Source organism: Gavialis gangeticus, unplaced genomic scaffold (assembly GCF_001723915.1).
Source record: "Gavialis gangeticus isolate Ggan-Ray unplaced genomic scaffold, GavGan_comp1, whole genome shotgun sequence".
NCBI lineage: Eukaryota > Metazoa > Chordata > Crocodylia > Gavialidae > Gavialis > Gavialis gangeticus.
The window spans coordinates 34,025,212-34,046,477 of NW_017728992.1; the positions used below are offsets into that span (position 1 = coordinate 34,025,212).

Here is a 21,266-nt window from a genome sequence, read left to right on the forward strand (position 1 = left end):
CTTTTGGGGAGGGGAGGGGAGAGGAAGGGAGGGGAGGGGAGTTGTCCCAAATGAGCAGGCAGCTGCCTGGCACCCAGGAGAGCCCTTCCAACCACGTGGAGATTGGGATAGGTCCTGATTTTCATGTGGTTGGCAGGCAGCTAAGACAGCTCTCCCAGCCATCTGGAGATCAGGATAGGTCCTGATCTCCACATGGCTGGCAGGCAGTGTCCCACCAAACTGGGACAGCTCTCCCTGCCCCCTGTACCCCCCTGCTGCCTAGTTTGACCAGAAGCAGTATGCTCCCAACCAACATCTACATGTGCGGTACAGCACATTAGTTAATACACCATTTTTCTAGTACCTGTATATCTATAGGAGCTTAAATGGCACCTTAGACTAATACACTGTGTAGTAATTGTTGCACATGTGTAGCAGGTGATGGTTTAGTGAACATTAGATTAGTCCAATGCTTAGTAAAGCATCTCATGTAGGTACATCCAGTTAGCAGCAACTTTTACCCAAAAGGCTAGCGAGAGCATTAGCTGCCTTCGGTTTATCTATTCAGAATTTATAGATGCAAGGTTTTTATAAATGGCAATACCAAGATTATGACATATATGAAAAATCCATATACTGCTCCTGAAATCCCTTCTTCCTGCCTTCAGATCCAAAGGCACATGTTCAGCTTTTTTATGCTTTAAATACAAACAAAACAAAATTCATTATGAGAAGTGGGCAGTTAATAAGAAAATCCTAAACTAGACTTATCAGCTCAAGGCCATTCTTTATGAAACTTTCCTGTACTTGTCTGACTAATAGCATCCTCCTTCATACATTTTTTACTAAGCAGCAGAAAGTAGAATCTATAGGGCACATTTCAGTGGCTTAGTTTTTAAATTGTGTCATAGTATCTTTGTCAGTTATAGCTGGTTTAAACTCTAAATTAGAAAACTTGTTTTTAAAATCCCAGTCAATGCTATCTGGTTATTTGCCACTTTAAATTCAGAAGTGAATAAGATTTGCAACTGGATAATTTAGCATGCTGGCAAATAGTGGAATCCATGTTCTTTTAAAACTATTGTTTAATTAAGGTAAAGGATAGCTGTCACCTACAACAAATTTGTATTGAAAAAGTTTGCACATAAATGACCAAGACTTGTATTTAGACAAATACTTCACCATGTTTTTAATTTTAAACACACTGGATTCATAGGCTATTACTTGGTTATCATATGTAAACAGGTACAAATTGACTGCAATGTTAGTAGAAAACAATGATACCATGAAATGCTACTATGAAACTGAACAAGATAAAATAGGATATCTTGAGCCTGATTCTCCTTCACTGGACAAGGGTGAAAGTCATGGGTAACTTAACTGAAGCCAATGGAGTTGCACTTTCATAAAACTGGTGGGAGAAGAGAATTGAACCTGTATGCTAGTTTGAAACTCTTTGTAACTGAACTGATTCAACTGTGAGAAAAGTACTATACATTTCTATAACATCACATTTATCTATGTAAGCTCACCTAGCACAAAGAACATTAATGGAATAAGGATTCAGTCTGCACTAACCTTTAACAAATTTCCCATTACAAAATATTAAAAGAATATTAACATTTTAAAGAATATTAAAAAAGAATATTAAATAAGAATATTAAAATTTCCCATTACAAAAACAAAGGCTAATAATGATTTTGTATTCTAGCGTGAAGCTATGACTTGGAAGTCATATCAGAAAAGGTTAAAAAGCAGCATAAAGTCCTTTGATAAGCTTAAGCTTCCAAAACAGTGAAGTTAAATTTCATTTACATTCATGTTGGGAAGCTGTTTGCATCTCAGCCTTTATGGTGTCTTATCTATACAAGTACAGATGGAATTTCCTTCAAGGAATGTGTATACCAAGTTGGGGTCTTTATGATTAAATGTTTAAGCAGAACTACAGTATATGTATTTTTACAGTAGTAAAATTACTACGTTTTATTTTCCAGTTAGAAAACAATTTAAGCTATAGGTAACGGGAAAAAAGAATTACTCTAACGCTCTTATGACCATGCCTCACTCCCCCCAAATAATCCTGAAAAGTAGTACAGGTTTTCTGTTGCTATATTGGACTATGTAACTGATTTCTAGAAAAAAAGAGTTCTATAACATTTAATTTTCTACTCTAATAACAGTGAATAGCTCAGCACATAAGCCTTTTGTTCATGAATGCTCCATAATCTAGATTTACTTTAAATTAAACCAGATGGTGATTGCTTAACTCTGTTATTCTGCAGTTTTTATAGTGTAGGACTATTACTTACTCTGGGGGAATCGAGGTGGATTGTCGTTGACATCAGTCAATGTGATGTTCACTGTGGTGGTCCCTGATAATCCACCCATCTGGCCTCCCATGTCTTTTGCCTGGATAACTACTTGGTACTGCTCCCTGTTTTCTCTGTTCATGTTTGGCAAAGCAGTCCTGATAATGCCTTTAAGAAAACATGAAAGTGTGTGTTATCCATTTTTGCATTTTTGACATGTAACATGCAATGCATACTTTTCTATGGATCTGTAAAATATATTTCTGCCATATGCATTTATTAGAAAAGTGATCTTTGTATCTTCATAAATATTCATCAATACAGTTTATATATTTTATGTAAAGTTATAAAAATGGATATGTATACCAAAAACATAAGATACTTGTGATTTACTTTGTTACAAGTATTTTTAAGCTATTACTTTTCAGCAAATAAGAAACCTTGCAGTATTTCAGTGCTTGTATTTTTTGTAAAAAAATTTTCTCTGCATTCTTGGATTTTTTCAGAAAAGGAGAGACCCACCCCCAAGTTCGAATAAAAGCAATATCTATTTTCCTAACCTGTTTCTGGCTCCACCGAAAAATATGGCTGTCCTTGAAGTATACTGTAGATGACTCTGGCACTGTTTCCATACGAAGGGTCATCGGCATCAGTGGCTGTGACTTGTACCACAGAAGTACCTGAAGTATCCAAATTCAGCTTAGTTCTGCATGGTACCAGAAGGAGGAGCAAAAGCACTAGTTTTCAGTCAAGTAAAACTCACTGAGATGGACAACGATGCCTGCTTCTTTGAAACTTTGGTTTGTTCATCTCCTTATATGCTTGCAGTCAACTACAAAAATATATTTATTCACTTAGGCCATGTGTAGACAAAATGAGAGTCATGTGTGCATGACACTTTAAAGTGGGCTAAATGCTTTTGCACCGCTTTAATGGTGTCGGAGTTTTCACGCCTCAGCAGTGTATTGAGCATTAATTCCAGCCCCTGTAGGACAGTCAGTGGCATAATGCACCTTAAATGACTTGGAGTGCAGCAAAGTAAAACTCCTTGGAGGAGTTTTAGTTTGTTGACCGTATAGCTACGGAGTGAAGCACCAGTCTCTGTACAGCTCCATGGCTCTGCAGGAAGCCCTACAGGCAGCTTGGCAGCAGCCCAGAAAAGCAGCTGTGCCCAAGAAAAGCAGTGAGCCTGATTTTTCCCCTCCCCCTCTCTCTCCCTGCCCCCCTCCCCACCTGAGCCTGCCTGCCTGCCTGAACTGTGCAGGGGCCTGGTGCTTCTCTCCATGGCTGTAGTACTCCCCAGGACCGCCTGAGCTGGGTGCCCCCGAGAAGGTGCCACTGGGGGTGGGGGACATAGCTGCCACAGAGGGAAGCACCACACCCCACCCCTGCAGCTGAAGCACCACCCCGCCCAGTGGCAGCTTGCCCTCCCCTCCCTGCCAGAAAGGCAGGTAAGTCAGCAGTGTGTGTGTATGACACAGGGGTTTAATTAGCCCTAAATTTAAGTGGTGTTTTTTAAAACCCACTGCTTCAATTTAGGACCCCCACTTTGTCTACACATGCCTTTAATGTTAGGATCTGGCTCTAAGTATCTGACCTAGCAAACTTAAATCTACATATATGTTCAGAGCTTATTAAGTGAAACCACAACAGCAGCAGACATTTGCGTTTATACTATTATTATTTCTAATGGGCATTGTTATCTCTTCTCTTTGCTTCTTTCAGGGTTCATTTTAAATATGAAAAGAATCTGTGTTTAAGTCATGTCAGCTCATCTCATAAATCTTTATGTGCAATAATGTGGATGTGTTGTAAAACTATAGATACAGGAATATCAAAGGGACAGATGATTGAATAGTTTAATGAGACCTTCACTTATAGCCCTTGGAAAAACACAGCATTAACTATGTACACTTTCTCTACTCTAAAGGGAAAAATGAGAAAGAAAACAAAACCAAACAGCCAGTGTTACATAAAACATAGATTTTCTTCCTAAAACACTAAAATGTAAAATGTCATTATCATCTAAATTATAGCAAATCTTCTAAACTTTAAGAACATTTCAAAATTTCAGTTCAATAATCTACCCAATATCCTTAAAAACTTTTTTTTTTCTTCCATCAAGACAGGTTCTATGTCCTATTCAACTCTAATGGCATTGTAGTGATGAGGAGTAGCTTCATAAACTGTATACACATATACCTTTGCTTCTCTGGTTGACAGTATTAAAAACAAAAAAATATAGATGTGCCCGTTCAATCAATTATGAGCATTTTCACAAACCAGAAGTTCTGCTCACGCATATTTTTCTCTTTTTCCAATTCTTTTCTCTCCACTGAATGCAATAATTTCACTATTATTCACTATGGTTACAAACAGACATCCCTTTTGTCCTGTGGTAACTCATTTTATCCCAGGAGAAAGTGCAATAATTCAGAAGTCCATGTCTGTTTTTTGCAAGAAAAGCTTTACAGGATAAGAAGTACTAACAGTTTATCCCAAGACAGCACAAAGTATATCTGAACAGTTATCCCCAGAATTGCTGTACTGAATCAATGGCAGAAAAGCAGCAGTGCATTGATCCACTCATTCAACCCTGGGCGCAGACAGAAGTGCGGCTTCCTGCTGTAACTCATGGTACTTTGCAGTAAACTCCATGAGTTACAAATCCAACAGACATTCACTGTTGGGTCCCAGGGGTTGGGGGATCAAGGTGCAGTTTAGAGAGGCTGTGAGTCTGCAGTCACTCTCACCTTGCCCTGTCCCTCACCCTTCCCAGCCCTGGAACTGTTTTTAGAATGTGAGGAGGGAAAGGGAGTGGAAGAAGCTCATTCTGGGGATTGCTCAGCCAGTGCTAAAGGTTGGCCAGGTGGTCTGGAGCCCCCTTACTTCTGTGGGACTGCAGTCCACCTGCCCCACCTTCCAGTGCTGGCTGGGCAACCCCCAGAATTAGCTCCCTCCACTCTCTTCAATGCCTCCCATTCTGAAAATGGAGTTTTGAAGGTGCTCTGCTTTGGAGCACCTTCATCTGAACCCTCATTACATGACAGTTCAGATTGTCATGGGACTGGGCCCTTTCAAAAAGCTCTGCAGTCATGTACTTTTGTAAGGCATGGCTGCAGAGCACTTTCAAGTGGCTGATCGTGGGACAAAATGTCACTCATGTTGGTGCCCCCTAATTAGAAGGGTGATACGTGTTCCCACCAGTCTTGGGACATTTCTATTCTGGGACAAAAACAGACAGTTGGGACAAATGCAACATTCATTTTTAGCCTATAGGATACTAAAACCTGTAATGACAGATTCCAAAACCTGTTACCTGCTGCTTTAACAATTGATTCTAACTTAAATTGCCCTGGCCAGATACACGAGCCTGACAACTACATTTTATTTCAGTTGGTGTTACATCCTGTAGGGTGCTATAAATTTTGATCGCAGTACAGCAAGACATTTAAGCATGTGCTTAATTTTATGTATGTGAATAGTTCTCATAATGTCAGTGGGACTAACAAGCTTGCTGTAAGTTAAGCATATACATAAATTCTTTGCTGATTATAGCCAGACAGCATTCAAACATTGCAAAGTAAACAGGTTTTTATGGCACTAGAATTATTTTAGAGTACATATTAAGGGATTTTTTTTTTTCCCCTGGGTCAGAAAGTATGGCCTGACTCTTTCATTATGCATGACCCAAACTGAAGACACCAAACTGTGGTATGGTAGCTTTTATGGTTCATCATGAAGAGTTTACATTGTGAATTGTGTCAGGTGATACTGAAAGGCAGAGAAAATGTGAGTGCAAATTACTGTATTAATATGATTGCTGCATTAAATAGAAACAAAGGATAAGTCTCACAAAAAAGGCATAGCTAACTCTTCCACTTAATACAGTGATCTCACCTTATGCCTGAGTTACGCCCCCATTCTATGCACATATTCTATCTTCTATAATTTGCAAGTGCAGTGCCCTGTGCATTTGAAAATAAGTGTATGTACAAGTGGACCAAACATATACTATCAATAAGCACGGAGATCTTAGTTTACATTATAAATCGCCACTCACTCATGAAGGTTTCAGCACAACTTTGTACAACTTTCTATGCACAATAGAAGCACTTACAGGATCAGAGCATGTATCGTAAAAGTGTAATATATTATTCAGTGGAGAGAAAGATTTTTAAATTTCCAACTCATTCAAGGTAATGCCCATTTCCCCTCTTGAAACAGGAACTTACAGATTTTACTAGCTCAATTATTCCTCCTAGTTTAATTTTAAAAGCTGGGCTACATCGCAGGGTATTATTGATACATATAGCTCTTATTCTATACATTTACTTTGCAGACCAATTAGCAACATTTAAAAAAGAAAGTCAAATGTACTGTAACAGGCTTTTTTTCGTGTTTTCTAAACCAGAAAGATATTTTCTGAAGTCTCCCCTGGAGGATAATTTGGAGGAAGAATTGGAAAAAAATGTTTAACTTTTCTAAATATTTAGTAGAACTGGATCTCTGCGTATTAGCTGATTGAATTTTGAAGGGTAATAAGACTCTCCAGATATTAAATAATAATTCTTTTTACTACATGGTAATTTTTTTTCTTTGTAATATATATGCTGATAGGAGAATTAAATTAATGGATATATGAGTAATGTTAGAGTAAAACCATCTGCTTTTCTTTCTACGTTTTCTTTCTTAGGGTTGTATGGATATGCTACACACCTCTTCAAGGCTTTGCACTGACAGTGCTTTTTTGCATATGAGAAGAAATTAGCTAAAACATGAAGAATTGCTATTATGTTCTTCCCTATAATTAACAGCTGTTTAGATTACAGAGTAACTTAAAAGAAATATAAATAGAAAGTGGAAGCTCCCTCTTCATTTTTTGCCACTTTTTTTAAAACATGGAGGCTTTTAAATAATAGACATTTATTGTTTTAACTTCATAACTTCTTATTAGATGTTAACAGCATTTTGCAAGCCAATAAAATTATTAAATGAAATTAAATTAAAGAAAGAAATCAAGACCAGGTTTCTTCCTGGAAAATAAACTTTAGTCAAGAACAGTCATCAGAATCAAGATATTGGGCTCAATGACTGAGCAAAAGGGAGGAATCCTAAGCCCCCCTTAGATAAGAAATCAGGCTAACTCTAATGGTCTCTTGTGAACCTAAAATCCAACTATTCTTGAATATTTCTTGTAATCTAAATATAATAATAGACCTCCCTGAAAAAAGTTCTCCCTCCCCTATTTTTGTTAAGGTGCACAGACTAAAAGCAAGTTTTTTCTTGTTTAGCTATGCCATACCAAGCTTCAATTAAACTATTACGACTATTCTACTTTTTACTTGCAATGAACATGGTTGCAAGTGTCCCCAGTGTAGTGGCATAGCCTTTTTCCTTACACTAAAGTTACCAGGAGCAGAACTGAACTCTATGGCTGCATCTATACATGCTAAACTGCAGAACAGACTAATTATCTGCAGAGTAAAAGGTCATCATCTACACACACAACACTATTAGGTTGCAGTAAACTAATTAATGCCACTATAAGATAGTACTGTCAGGGACAATACTATCTTACGGGTAGTGCAGCACTACATTTTTCAGAGGGAGTTTGGGGAAGAATTATTCTTTTGAATGCTTATACCATCTCTTTGGATAGTGCTGCCTGATCCTTTTTGTGTCTCCAACCAGATGCTGTTGTAGTATAGGCAAAGCTAGGAACTTGATATATTTTTTAGACACGCACAATCTTAGACACTAGAACTAACTCTTGTGTCAGGACTTTGCATAGGAACTGAATGAAAGAGGACACAAAAACAAACACAGCTCCTTGTACCCTCCCTATGTACCCATGCTGAGTCCAGAAGCTGTCTAACCTGCAGTACGGAATATGACTGTAAATGAACAAAAAGGACTGAATTAGTCAGATAATGCATTCCCAAGGAATAATTTGATCAGCTCAACTCAACTGATTGATCACTGAAGCCTCATTACTTTCTATTTTGCTATGCTGAATTTCATGAGCAGCTAATCAACCAAGAAAACTAATTTATTCAAATCACACTGAATGCATAGCTGCTTCCTTTCTATTTCACCTGTACCTGTATCCATTGCTGAAACAAAATCCTTTGCTGGGTCATTTAAAGTATGGAAAAATAAGCCTTAACTGACCCTTACAACACTACCTATATCATTATCTTTCTGCATATTACATTGTTATCTTTCAAGAAACCGTTTACTTCTCACTTGGTAGCCAATTGTTAATCCATTTCAACAGCTCTCCCATGTATCATGCAATGTAGACCAAATCTTTGTAGCTCAGTCTTTTGTATGAAAAAATATCAAAAGGTTTTCTGAAAACACAGAAAACAACTGCACCCCTTTTGCTTCTCTTTTGTTACATAATTCCATAGTGTGCTGAAAAATGTTCAAACATATTTGTCAGATTTGCACAAAGTTTTCCCTTAATTTTTCTGTTTTTTCAAATGGTGTTGGGTATGGGACTCCCAGGCATAGGTTGCATTTGTAAAGTTCTCATGTGTTTTATATTATTTTAGATACCTCACTATCTACATATAGTTACTGCAATAAAATGTTCTGATTTCACTTTCACTTAGATTGACATAAATCAGGACTATCAATCAAATATGTGAGATTACACCAAGGAAAATTGATGAAAATGTGTATCAACACTGACCACCTGGGGAGGAAGAACTGGCATCATACCTACAGGCTGGGGAACTCCCTTCTCATCAGCACAGAGGCAGAAAAAGATCTTGGAGTCATCATTGATGCCAAGATGAATATGGGCCGGCAGTGTGGGGATGCAGTCAGGAAGGCCAACCACACCTTGTCATGCATCCACAGATGCATCTCAAGAAGGTCCAAGGAGGTGATCCTCCCCCTCTATGTGGCACTGGTCAGGCCACAGTTGGAGTACTGCGTCCAGTTCTGGGCGCCGCACTTCAAGAGGGATGTGGACAACATGGAGAGGGTCCAGAGGAGGGCCACTCGCATGATCAGAGGGCAGCAGGGCAGGCCCTACAAGGACAGGCTACAGGACCTGAACCTGTTTAGCCTTCATAAGAGAAGGCTGAGGGGGGATCTAGTGGCCTGTTACAAAGTAGTAAGAGGGGACCAGCAGGCACTGGGAGAGTTCCTGTTCCCCCGAGCTCTACCAGGAGTGACTAGAAATAACGGTCACAAGCTGGCAGAGGGTAGATTCAGACAAGACATCAGGAGGTGCTACTTCACTGTCAGGGCAGCTAGGATCTGGAACCAACTTCCAAGCGAAGTGGTGCTGGCTCCTACCCTGGGGGTCTTTAAGACAAGACTAGACAATCACCTTGCTGGGCTCACTGGACCCCAGTACTCTTTCCTGGCATGGCAGGGGGCTGGACTTGATGATATGCTCAGGTTCCTTCTGACCCTACAAACTATGAAAGTATGAAACTATAATGCCAGGTTATTTAACTTGTGAAGAAGGAAATATAAATCCATTACAACATGCAGATTTACAGTTAAATTCTACTCTGTGGATATACAGATATAGCTTCTAATAAAGATGTTGGCTCTCAGGCAGTACGGCCCTGTCTCTCATTCTATAGTAGCATAAGGCATCATCAACTCAATACACTCCAGCTACTTTTTGAATAGTGCAGAGCAGTTGTATTGTACTGGAAAACTGGCACAAACCATATAATTTAGGATTATTATATTGATTCAGTTTCACCCTGATATAACTCCTAATTTTATGAGTAGAGATTTTGCTGTGGCATTCTTCCTGATATTATGGTGGTATAAACTGAAGTTATACAGTAGTGAAGCAAGCCCCCAGTATCTAACTTATACATTTAGAAATAAACAAGCATTTATCACATTATTACAGATCTAATAACGGAATTAAAATTCTTGAATATCCCTGAAGGTTGGCTTAGGTTATACAAACAATTAATACACTTTACCCTTTTAGTCCCTTCTCTATAAGCATCTTAAAGGAAACCTTTACAAATATTAGTGACTTAAACTTCTTAACATATTTATGAGGTAGAACCATATCTAAATAAGTATCGCAAGGGAAAATGAAATAGAACAAAACCATACAGGAAATCTGTAGCAGAGTTCAGGTGAGGACTCTTACCTTTTAACTCCTTGTTATGGGTTTTTACTACACATTTCCCTTCTAAACTGCCTAAACTGCCTCTACAAATAGGATGTTGAAATAAGCAAAATCTATCTGCTGCTTCTAGAGAAAATGAAGGGAAAGAACAGTTTACGGTTTCCGACTTGAGGAGATAAGGCAGAAAAACTCAGGGACAACATGTGTCGGGAAAGTAACATCAGAAACGAGCTCCAGGCAAATGGACCTTCCTATAAATCAGCAAAAGGAAGCTGGAAAAAAACAAGCATTAGAGATCAGAGTCTCCTAAATCAGTCTCTTGAGGGAGAAACAATAATTGGTTCATGATACTTTTTCTCTGCTAATCCTAGATTTTAATTTGGTGTGTAGTGAGTGAACTGAGAATGCATTTGTTTAGAAAGGTGAAGATGTAATGCAAGTATAAAAGCCATTAAGACCTGCCATTTTGAGATGAACTCAGCAGATGCAGGGAGGTTTTGTTGGGAAATTAAGAAAAGAAAGAAAGGTCAGAAAAGAAAAACATCCGAAGTGTTAGCACAACAATTGACTTAAATAAGAAGAGAGTGCTACAGCAATAAATTATTTCCATGGTAGAAGCGAGAGGATCTAGCAGTGGGAAAAGGGGACATACAGTACTAATGAGGGAGTGAGCCTGGAGAGCAAGCAGAGCAGTTGTAGCTATAAATACTTTCTACTGGACTTCTGAAGGGAAAGACAAAAGGAAAACTGTATGTAAAGATGACAGGCTAACTGTGGGATGCCCAAGCTGTAGATCGGATGTGAGCCCAGAGGGAGGCTACACTTGTATGAAGTGCATTGATATCCATAATCCAAGAGGGTGGGAGAGATTAGAGGAATAGAAGACCAACCAGGAAGGATGACAGCTATCAGACATGCTGAGAAAATCACAGACTAAGCAATGCATAGAAAAAGTTGCTAAGCCCTGAAGATATGGGCTATATATATATATTTATATATATCTTTTTTATACATATCTTATATATATATATCTTTTTATAGTGGGAAAGCATGGGCAGACTGGAGCTGTTCAAAGAAACCCCAACAAAACGAAAAGGAAAGGAAGAAACACTGGGAAAGAACACAGCTGGAAGAAAATTCTGAGAGATTTGTTTCTTTGTTTGTTTTCTGGGAGGACAGAATAAGGAAATAACACAGAAAGGGAGCAGATATTTAGAGTAACCTATACAATGAGCTCAAGGACAGCAGGCCGCTGACTGGCCTATTTACCCAAATGCAGGATCCTGAAGATAGCTCATTCATCTCCACCTACAGAAGGATTTAGGAAAAATGAACAAGATAATAAAGGACTTAAGGTTATGAACAAGAGACAGAAGATGACAGCAGAACTATATGACACATTTATCTAGTATCACAGTCCAAGACAGAATATCTCATAAATGCACTAGCTATCATCTACTGCTTAGTGGAGAGCAATATGGGTGCTGACAGATGTGCAACTCACAGTCTAACTCATGATGCTTCACAGAAAGCATGAGTTACGCTAACCCTCCCAATCCAACAGGCATTCATTGTTGGATGAGAAGGGTGTGCGATTCAGCTTCCCTTTGGAGCTGATTGGCAGAGAGAGGCTGCTGTTTACAGTGTCTGTCCCCTAGCTCTGCTCCCCTCTGTAAGCTCCCATGCTCTATGAGGATGGGGGAGAAGGCAGGAGAGTGAAGTCAGTCTGGGGTTTCCCCAGATATGCTGCGGGGAGAAGGGAATTGGAGCCCCCCCAGCTCGGAGGGTTGGGGGACAGGACCTGTGGAGGACAGTATGTGAAGCAGTGGCAGGGAGTTCCTGATGCCTGAGTGGGACAACTCAACTGCAGAGAACAGGGAAGAGAATGTAAAAAGAGGCAAAGCAGCCTACTGGAGAGATTGGTATGTGGAGAGAAAGACTCCAGTTAGAAAGGATATAAGTTGTGATGTTTTCTTGGCCTTTTCATTGTTCTTTTCTTCCATCCCAAAGGCAGATCTTTACATCGTTAATTTAATTTAAATTGATACAAATCTAAATAAGTGCTTAAAAATAAACATCAATATTATCCATCAAAATTATTTAGAAAAATAAAATGTAATTCTGCTAAGCCTACTGTTACAGCAGCAGCAGCAGCAGCAGCTTCAGCCCTGGACCCAGAGCTTCTGTCACTGCTGTGTGGACAGACTGGGCCTGGAGGCGGGATGTACTCTGTGCTTCCTGACTGCAGCCAAAGCAGGCCCCAGCAGGATCCAGAGCTTCAAGGGGAAGGTAAGCAGTGGCAGAGAGCAAACACCCGCTTTTGCTCCCTGCTGCCACTTACCTTCCCCTTGCAGAGGCTCCTTGGGGCTGCAGCTCCAACTCTGACCCCAAGCTTGGAGCTGGGGTCTGATCCACAGCTGTTGACCCATCCCTTGCTTATGCTCAAGTCTAAGACAAGGGGGCTCCCTGTCATGTTGACTGGGGAAAAATCTTCGCCTTAGATTTCAGTTATATTTACAGTTCAGTTAGATTACAGTTATATTTGCCACTGACAGAGCAGGATATTGGTCTGCCATAGTATGGCAGTTCTTAAATTCACTATTTCAGTTTTACTTAGCAGCTATTTCTTGCACCTTTTTCCTTGTTGCACATTCACACATTTAATGGGCTGCTGTATATCTATCTATCGATCTATAGATAACTATATTTACATCTATTGTTATAGATAGATACAGAGATATAGATAATAGATAGTCTTATAAAGAGAATGGGGATTAATAGGTAATAAAACTTCACTTGTGCAATGGAGGAAAGATCTGATGGTTAAAAACTTGACTGGTTTGCTTGAGAAATGTTATATTTGGAGGCAGAGGAAAGGAAATGGTAAATTAAATCCTGGTAAAATGTTTCAAATTTAAAAGAAGGAAGACAGGCTGGTCAGCAAAACAGTCTAAAGGGCATGGAAATGCCAAGCTAGATTTAAATAAAATGAGACTTGAAAACACAATATAGTATCTCACAGATATCTCCCTAGTTCTGTTAGCCAAGGTAGCCTATATAGTTTAGACATACCCTAAGACTATAAACAGACATCACCAAGTGAAGCACATCAGTTGTATCAGGATGAGTCCCAGCACAGCTGATCCATCCACTTCATTGGGTAACACAGACATTGTTCATTGTCCCACAGTATTGGGCCTCTGAAACCCTGGGAGTGCTGTCCTGGGGCAGCTTCAGAACATGGACAGCTCCAGTCTGACCATGCTTTCCCACCGTAAAGCAAACATATGTCTGCTGAAAAACAAAAGCAGCATAAATTTATACTACTGTCACTGTCACAATTTGGGCCTTTGTGCTGTCATAAATATTTTATGATGGCACAAATGTGACAGGTGTTTCCATCCTAGGTAAATTATAGAACAGCTATTTACAAAGTTTGACAGTTCTTGGAAAGAGGTGAGATTGTCTCCCTGCCCTCACAGAGTTATTTAAAAGGACTGAATACAATGGAAATCCATAGAATTTTGGGTCCCCATAGTATTCTTCATTAAATTCTTTAAAATATTTCAAAAAACATATCTGATAGAATTCTCTCGAATCTCATAAATGCTTTTGGCCAACTGCACATGTGCTGCCAAGAGGATGGCAACTGGCTGCGTGGATCTGGGCTATGTGGGCCCATGTTTGAGCTGCTGCCAGGGAGGTTTGTGGCGGCAGCAAACATGCCCCACCCACCTGAGCACTGAAGCTTCCCCACGCCTCCCTGCCTGAAGGTGAAGGGGGTATCGTGGTGGCAGCTCCCCCCTGCCCATCCCTGATGCCCCCTAGTACAGCCAGCAGGGAGGGGGAGGTGGCAGGCAGGCAGGGAGGAAGGGGAGCAGAGAAGGGGGCAGTAAAGGGGGGGGGAGTCACAATGGTGGCTGTTGCCGGGGCCAGGTGGTGGGGAGGAATGGAGGAAGGGGAGTTGGAAGGTAGCCCTGACAACAGCTGGCAAGGAGGGGGAGGCAGTGGGGAGGGAAGCTGGCAGGCCCTGGCAGGGGGAGGCAAAGTGGGGGGGGTCATGGTGGCAGTTGTTGTTGGGGCCAGGTGGCAGGGAAGGAAAGAAGGACTTTGACTTTTTAACTACTTTATTCAGGGGTTCAGGGATACAAAAAGGGCGGCTGCTTACAAAAGAAAAAAACAACTATTTGTATCAAACCAAGAACACCATGTCATTTCATTCAACACATCACACCATGACAGACACTTTCGCTACATTCCACATTGTGTCTTACATACTAGTTATGTGGTCAGAGTGCCGGCCACATGGTCATAATTATAAATAAACAATTCCTACCCTACTCTATCCAATCATACACGTGACAAAACCTTCAACTTCTCACACAAAAAGAAAGCAAAAATGCAGCCTGTTGAGGGCCCAGGACACGATATGAGTTGAAAGTCATAGCCTGACACTGAGCCAGCCTGGTTACCCAGACCGGTCATGACATCAGAGTGTGTATTTGAGACGGCTGTCCTCCACATGGCTCATCACTCCCTCAAAGGTCCAGCATGTCTCAAAGGCAGGCACCGCCCACTGGAGCACAGCGTGATCAAACTCCAGTGAGAGGCACACCTGCACCAGGAGGCAGAAAAGCTGCAGAGCATCATCTGAGCCGGTCCCGGCAAGCCGGTTTCGGCAGCTCTTGAGGACGGCCAACTTGGCCTGACCCAGTAAGAAGTTGGCGAGGCAGACAGGGCCCTTGTCACCCACCTGGTATGGGTAGAAGCACACATAGGTGATCTCTGAAAAGCTCCTGCCCAGCTCTCGCAGTAGTGACTCGAGGGTGACAAAGAATGGCCGCAGGCGGGGACAGTTAAGGAAGGCATGAAAGAGGGTCTCCTCAACACCCCCTGGGCAAATAAGACAGGCTGTCGAGGCAGCTGGGTCAAAATGGGATGCAAACATGCCAGTGGCTAGGATGCCGTGCAGCAACTGCCACTGCAGGTCACCAGTCTTCTTGGTGGTTCGTGGCTTATACAATGTGTGCCATGCCGGGTGGGCTGGTGGGGAATCTGGTAGCCCCAGGCGCTGTCACCACGGTGTATTGGGGAGGCCCACCAGCACTTGGATATGATGGACATGAACTACCCAGGCATGTAGGTGGTTCATGTCCAGAACCACTGGACATGTCCACGCAACAGAAAAGCAAAGGGGCAACCTGTGTCACTGTCAGGAGGCACAGGGAGCATCAGCAGAGTGCCAGGGCCACTGGCCAGCTTGCTGGCCATGGCTGGGGTGACTGGCAGCGTGGGGAAAAAACCTTCTCTCAGGATATCTGTGGTGCAGAGGACCTGGCCCACCCAGAGATAGTTGTCCAGGGTGGCTGCTGCCTCCAATGGGAGGGCAGCCCAGATGTCACACAGGAGATGGCTGACACTGCAGCCGGAGCGCATGCCCAGCCAGGTGGTCAAGGTCTTGGATGAGAGCCAGTCTGACCGAGCGGGGTCAAGGAGATGGCTCAGGCAGAGGACACACACCTGGATAAGAATGACCTTGAGGCTGGCAGAGGCCTGGCTCGGCATGGGGTGCCTCAGAGCTGAGTTGTGCACCAGGGATTCACTCAGCAGCTGCAGAACTGCAGGTGACGGGCCTGGGACTGGAGGTGGAAAGTGGCCTGCCAGGCTCATACCATGCCGTGGTAGAAAGCCAGAAGCACTGTCCAGTTCAAAAGCATGAGGTCCAACAGGAAGAGCTCATGGTCAAAGCCAAGGGCCCCCACCCTCTGCAGAAACCGGCATGCCAGTTGTTTCCAAGGTAGGCACTCCTCAATGTACATATGTCATTGAAGGGCCTGCAGGCAGAAGGCGGCCACCTTGCTCACAAGGTCAACCAAACTCTGGCCTCCCTCAGCTACAGGTAGGTAAAGGACAGCTCGTGGGAGCCAGTGGCACCCATCCCAGAAAAAATTGACCAAGAGGCGCTGGAGTCTCTTGAGTAGGTCTTGTGTTGGATCAAGTATGGTGCACCAGTGCCACAAGATCACCACCACCAGGTTGTTCACAATAAGAACATGTCCACGGTAGGAGAGGCTGGGTAGCTGCCAGTGCCACTGTTGTAGGTGGGCCTCTACCCCTTCCTCGAGGCCGTCCCAGCTGCAAGCCATGAAGGTTGATGGCCCTAGGAATGCACCCAGGACCTTAAGGCCCTTGCAGCGCAGGTGAGGCCCACTGGCAAATCTAGGGGGTTGCGTTGATCCACACACCAAGCAGCAGGGTATTATTCTTGGCCCAGTTGATATGGGCTGAAGAGGCATGTTCATAAGCACGCTGGCAGTCTGTCAGGGCCTCCATGTCTTCCTGGGTGTTAAGGAAGATGGTCACGTCGTCTGCATATGCTGATAGCCGGAGGAGAGGGGCAATGGACAGGCCCATGGCTGATGGCAAGGCCACACCACTCAGGCGATGCCACAGCGCATGCAGCAGTGGCTCAATGGCCAGGGCATAGAGCATGCCTGACAGGGGGAAGCCCTGATGGATGCCTCTGTGTGCAGGGAAAGGGGTACAGAACACCCCGTTCACCTTGAGCAGACTGGAAGTGTCTTGATACAAGACCCAGAGGGCCCTGGTGAAAAGGGACCCAAAGCAAAAAGCCTCCAGGGTCTGAAAGAGGTAGGCATGGTCCACCCTGTGAAAGGCTTTCTCCTGATCCAGAGAGAGGAGGCCAATCTCTAGGCCAAAAAGTTTGCTGGCTCTGAGTAGGTTGCGTAGCAGAAACAGGATGTCTTGGATGGTTCTGCCTGGCATGCAGTAGCTCTGCTCAGGCCCAGTGATGGAGGCCATGATGGTGTGGAGGCGGGTTGCCAGCACCTTGGCCAAAATCTTGTAGTCCACGCATAGCAGGGAGACCAGCCCCCAGTTCTTAATGCAGCCAAAGTATCCTTTCTTGGGCAGCAGCGTAAACACTGCATGGCGGCAGCTGATTGGCAAGACCTTGTCGGCAAGGTTCTCCTGGAAAATGCGCAGGAGACAGGGGATAAGAAGAGGCCACAAAGTCATGTAAAACTCAGCAGGTGACCTGTCAAGGCTTGGGGCTTTGCCGGAGGTGATGCCAGCTGCGGCAGCTCCCAGCTCCACCAGACACAAATCCTGCTCAAGTTCACTGGCCTCCAGGGCACCAAGGTGTGGCAGGACTGCTTGGAGTTTCTGCATGGCCTCAGAGCAGGATGGCTCAGCCGCAAACAGGTCATGATAGAAGGCAACAGAGTGCTCACGTACTTCACCTGGGTCAGTGAATACCTGGCCCTCAGGGTCTTGAAGTGATCTAAGACTGCTCACTGTCCGCTGTCACTTTAGTTTGAAGAAGAAGCAGTTGGGGCATCTGTTTCAGCCAGCTCTTGGCAGCAGGTACGGATCCTCACTTCACAGGACGCGCTCTCTGCCAAGTCATGCAGGCACTTCCTGTGGAACCGGAGGCTCTTGCGCAGCACTGCATCACTGCCAGCAGCCAGCAGGGCAGCCTTGAGCTCTACCACATCTTCCTCCAGCTCTCTGATATGGCGGCACAGTTCATTAGTGGCCAGCTGAGTGTACTGCTGGCAAAAAGCCTGGATCTGTACCTTCCCCACATCCCACCATAGCTTCCAAAAGGAGAAATTCAGTCTTGTGGCCTCCCAGCCCCACCAAAAGTCAGTGAAGCAGTCCTGGAAGTAAGAGTCTTGAAGAAGGCTGATGTTGAAATACCAATAGGGTGCTTGTGCACAGGTTTTCCCCAGCAGGCTCAATTCGCAGCAAGCCAGGCCATGGTCTGGCAGGCCTGAGGGAGGCCACTGCGTAGGAGTGGCAGATGGTGCCTGTTGACATAAATGCGGTCAAGGTGGGCCATAGTGAGACCCCCGGCACTCATCCTGGCCCAGATGTATTGGCATGCATTGGGGTGCAAGGCTCACCAGACATCCATGAGGCCTGCAGTCTCCAAGACAGACTGCAGTTTTTGTGAGCTGAGGGCAGGTGAGGCTCAGGCCCTGTACAATTGAGCGGGATGTCAGTGACGCAATCAAAGTCCCCACTTACAAAAAGCAGGTCATCATCCTCACTAGCATCACTCAAGAGGGTGACCAGGGTCTTGAAGAAAGTGACCCTTTCCTGACCATCCTGGTGCATAAACAGTGATGAGTAGCAAATGGTGTTGTGCAAGGGTGACACGGACAGTCAGCAGATGACCAGGGACAATCTCCCATGCCACCACCATATCATGCTGAAGTTGTGATGATAGAAGAGTTGCAACCCTGGCGCTAAGGTTGGTGCCACGACTCAGGAACAAGTGGCCTCACCAGGCAGTGTGCCAAGCCAACTGGTTGATCCTGTCAGAATGTGTCTCCTGGAGGAAGGCAACAGCCAGCTGCCTCTGACACAGAAGCTCCAGGACGGCCTCCTGTTTCACCGGATTTCAACAGCCGTTGATGTTAAAAGTGCTAATAGTTGTGGCTGCCATGGGTGTGGGTATGGAAAAGTGAGGTAAGGTGTAGGTAAAAGAGCAAGCCCCCGAGAGCAGAGCAAAAAGCAGAGACAGGTCAGAAAAGGCCTATCATGCCCTACTGTACTCCAGGGACCCTGCCAGGGCCCACTCATCTCTCACCCGCTGTGCAAGCTTCTCCAGATGGTAAGCCATCTGCCAAGTGCCTAGATCTTGTTGCATAAGTTTGACCACAGCTCTGGCAGCCTTGATAAAAACTTTAGGATCTGTGCACCATTGGGTGATGTTCCCTGCTACATTCTTCTGTCCTTTAGTTTGTTTCAAAAAGGTCAGAAGCACCCATAGTCAGGACCGACCCAGGGCGGGTCTGCCAACATGGGCTACACATTTCTGACAGACACACGGTGAGGTTGCACCCTATCTGGGAGCTCACCCACAAATGCAGCATCAACACCCTCAATATCTAAAACCCATCAACCTCCTCTGATTGCCCTGGTAAAGGACTGGCTCTCAAAGAGCAATCCCCACCTTCTTGCGGGAAGAGAGGTTATCCTGCTCTCAAGGTCGCTTGCAACACTCAGAAAGCTGGATCTCCATCTTACTAGCCTTCTCATCTAATTCAGTAGCCTGGGATGTGACCAAGATGTCAGCAGACTCCTCTGCCACCCCCTGGGTCAGATCTCCAGAAAAGAGGTATGGTGCATAGCTTTTACTGCCTCCCGCCTCCAGAAGCTGGAAGACAGGCGAGGGGTTGGTGACCCCCACCTTCACCTCCCCCACCTCCAAGCTGCCCCCATTCCTGGTCAACAAGGTCATTGACATGACAGCCAGATCGGGGCCAGGCTCTCCAGCAGGGCCCCCCCCAGCACCAGCTGAGAAAGGTCTCAGTGGGTATGGGGTGTCCTGAGTAGTCCTGTTCACTTTCTCTTTGTTCTTCTTCTTCTTCATGGCAGACTGCTTCTGGCCTGCCTCCCCAGGGCCATCCACCTCAGACAAAGCCATGGTGGAGAGCAACTGGGAGAAGGCCTGACCCCCATCATTCAACAGGGCCTTGGTGTGATCATTGCCAACCACCCCAGGTGCCTCAACTGGGGCAGTCAGGGCAGGCAGGGGGCAAGTGGAGGCATCAGCCTCCCTACCTGATGTTGTCTCTGTACCTGTGGGGGTGGGCACTGTAGGTGGAATGGGTGCAGGGGAGGGTTGAGGCCTAGTCCCAGCCCCTCTGATGGTTGGCGCTCTCATGCCAGAAACTCCAGCCCCCTCAGATGGAACAGGGGTGGAAGGAGGTCGGGAAAAACTCCCAGCCTCACTGGGTGGGGCTTGTGTCCCAGAGGTGGATGAGCCATCCATCAGTGCTACTGATGTTCCAGCTGATCTCCCCCATGGGCACTGGACAGGTGGGAAAAGCTACCACAGTGGAAACATGATCTCCCCAAAGGAAAAATAGATCACAAACCCCTGCGCATTGATAAGGCAGAGACCATGGGCCCTCCCTGAGAATCATGAAAACCTGCCTTCAAAAAGACAGTACATGCCTTAGTTTTGGGTTCTTGCTTCATATCATCAATCAGTGAAAGGGACTAGTAAGAACCCCATAGGGCTTGAGTTCCTTCACCAGCTCCTGATCGGTCACATGCAGGGACACATTAGAAATCATCACCCTCACTGCTGGGGTGTCTAGGGGTGTGACAAAATAGTGTGTGCCTGCAATGTCCAGGCCCTCTGTGCACACCCTGTTAACTGGGGTGGAATCTCTCAAGTAAATCATTGGGACCGTGTTAATATGACCTGCGTAACATATGTTACGCTGTCTCAGGAGACTAGCAAGGGCATCTAGGCAGACCTCGACCCCAGTGCAGGGAGGGGTGTGAACCCTCAAGCCATGGGTAATGGGGAGGTTCTGAGAGGCATCCTCATGCCAGCTGCTGGGTGCAGGAGCAGCCATTCCTGCTAGGACAGGGTTAATTTCAAGCTATAACTGAGAAAAAGAAAACAAAAAATGTTTATACTAACTAAAAAGATAAGCATCTGGGAATGCAGCCATAAAACTATAAATGGGATGGGGAAACGGGTGGAGGAAAAAAAACGGGGAGGGAAAGAAGATATCACAACATTAACAAAATTCTTTGGAAAGAAAGAAAAATCTAAATTTAAAATCTAAATCTAAACTCCATTTAATTTAAGTGCATCAGAATGTGTAATCCATTTTACACCAGTGTTATTTTAACTTACTCAAGTTAGGCCAAGAGTGATGTCTGAACCCAGGACTTTCAGCATTGAACGCATGAGTGGCCGTGTCTACACAAGATGCTTTATTGCGCAGTAGACTAATCTACTGTGCAGTAAAGAGTCACCATCTACATGTGTAGGCATTTACTGCACAGCAAATTAGTCCACCGCA

The 21,266-nt window shown here is 44.2% G+C and overlaps 1 protein-coding gene across 5 annotated transcripts in view; it reads right to left on the reverse strand.

Moving 5' to 3' along the window:
• CDH10 (cadherin 10) overlaps positions 1–21,266 on the reverse strand; it is a 261,240-nt gene that overhangs the window by 57,872 nt on the left and 182,102 nt on the right. For all 5 annotated transcript variants that reach the window (XM_019521470.1, XM_019521494.1, XM_019521478.1 and 2 more), the window contains exons 4-5: positions 2,849–2,968; positions 2,289–2,456 (exon numbers count right to left, since the gene is read on the reverse strand). In XM_019521470.1, coding sequence (XP_019377015.1) covers positions 2,289–2,456; positions 2,849–2,968 — 288 coding nt within the window. The remainder of the gene's footprint in view (positions 1–2,288; positions 2,457–2,848; positions 2,969–21,266) is intronic.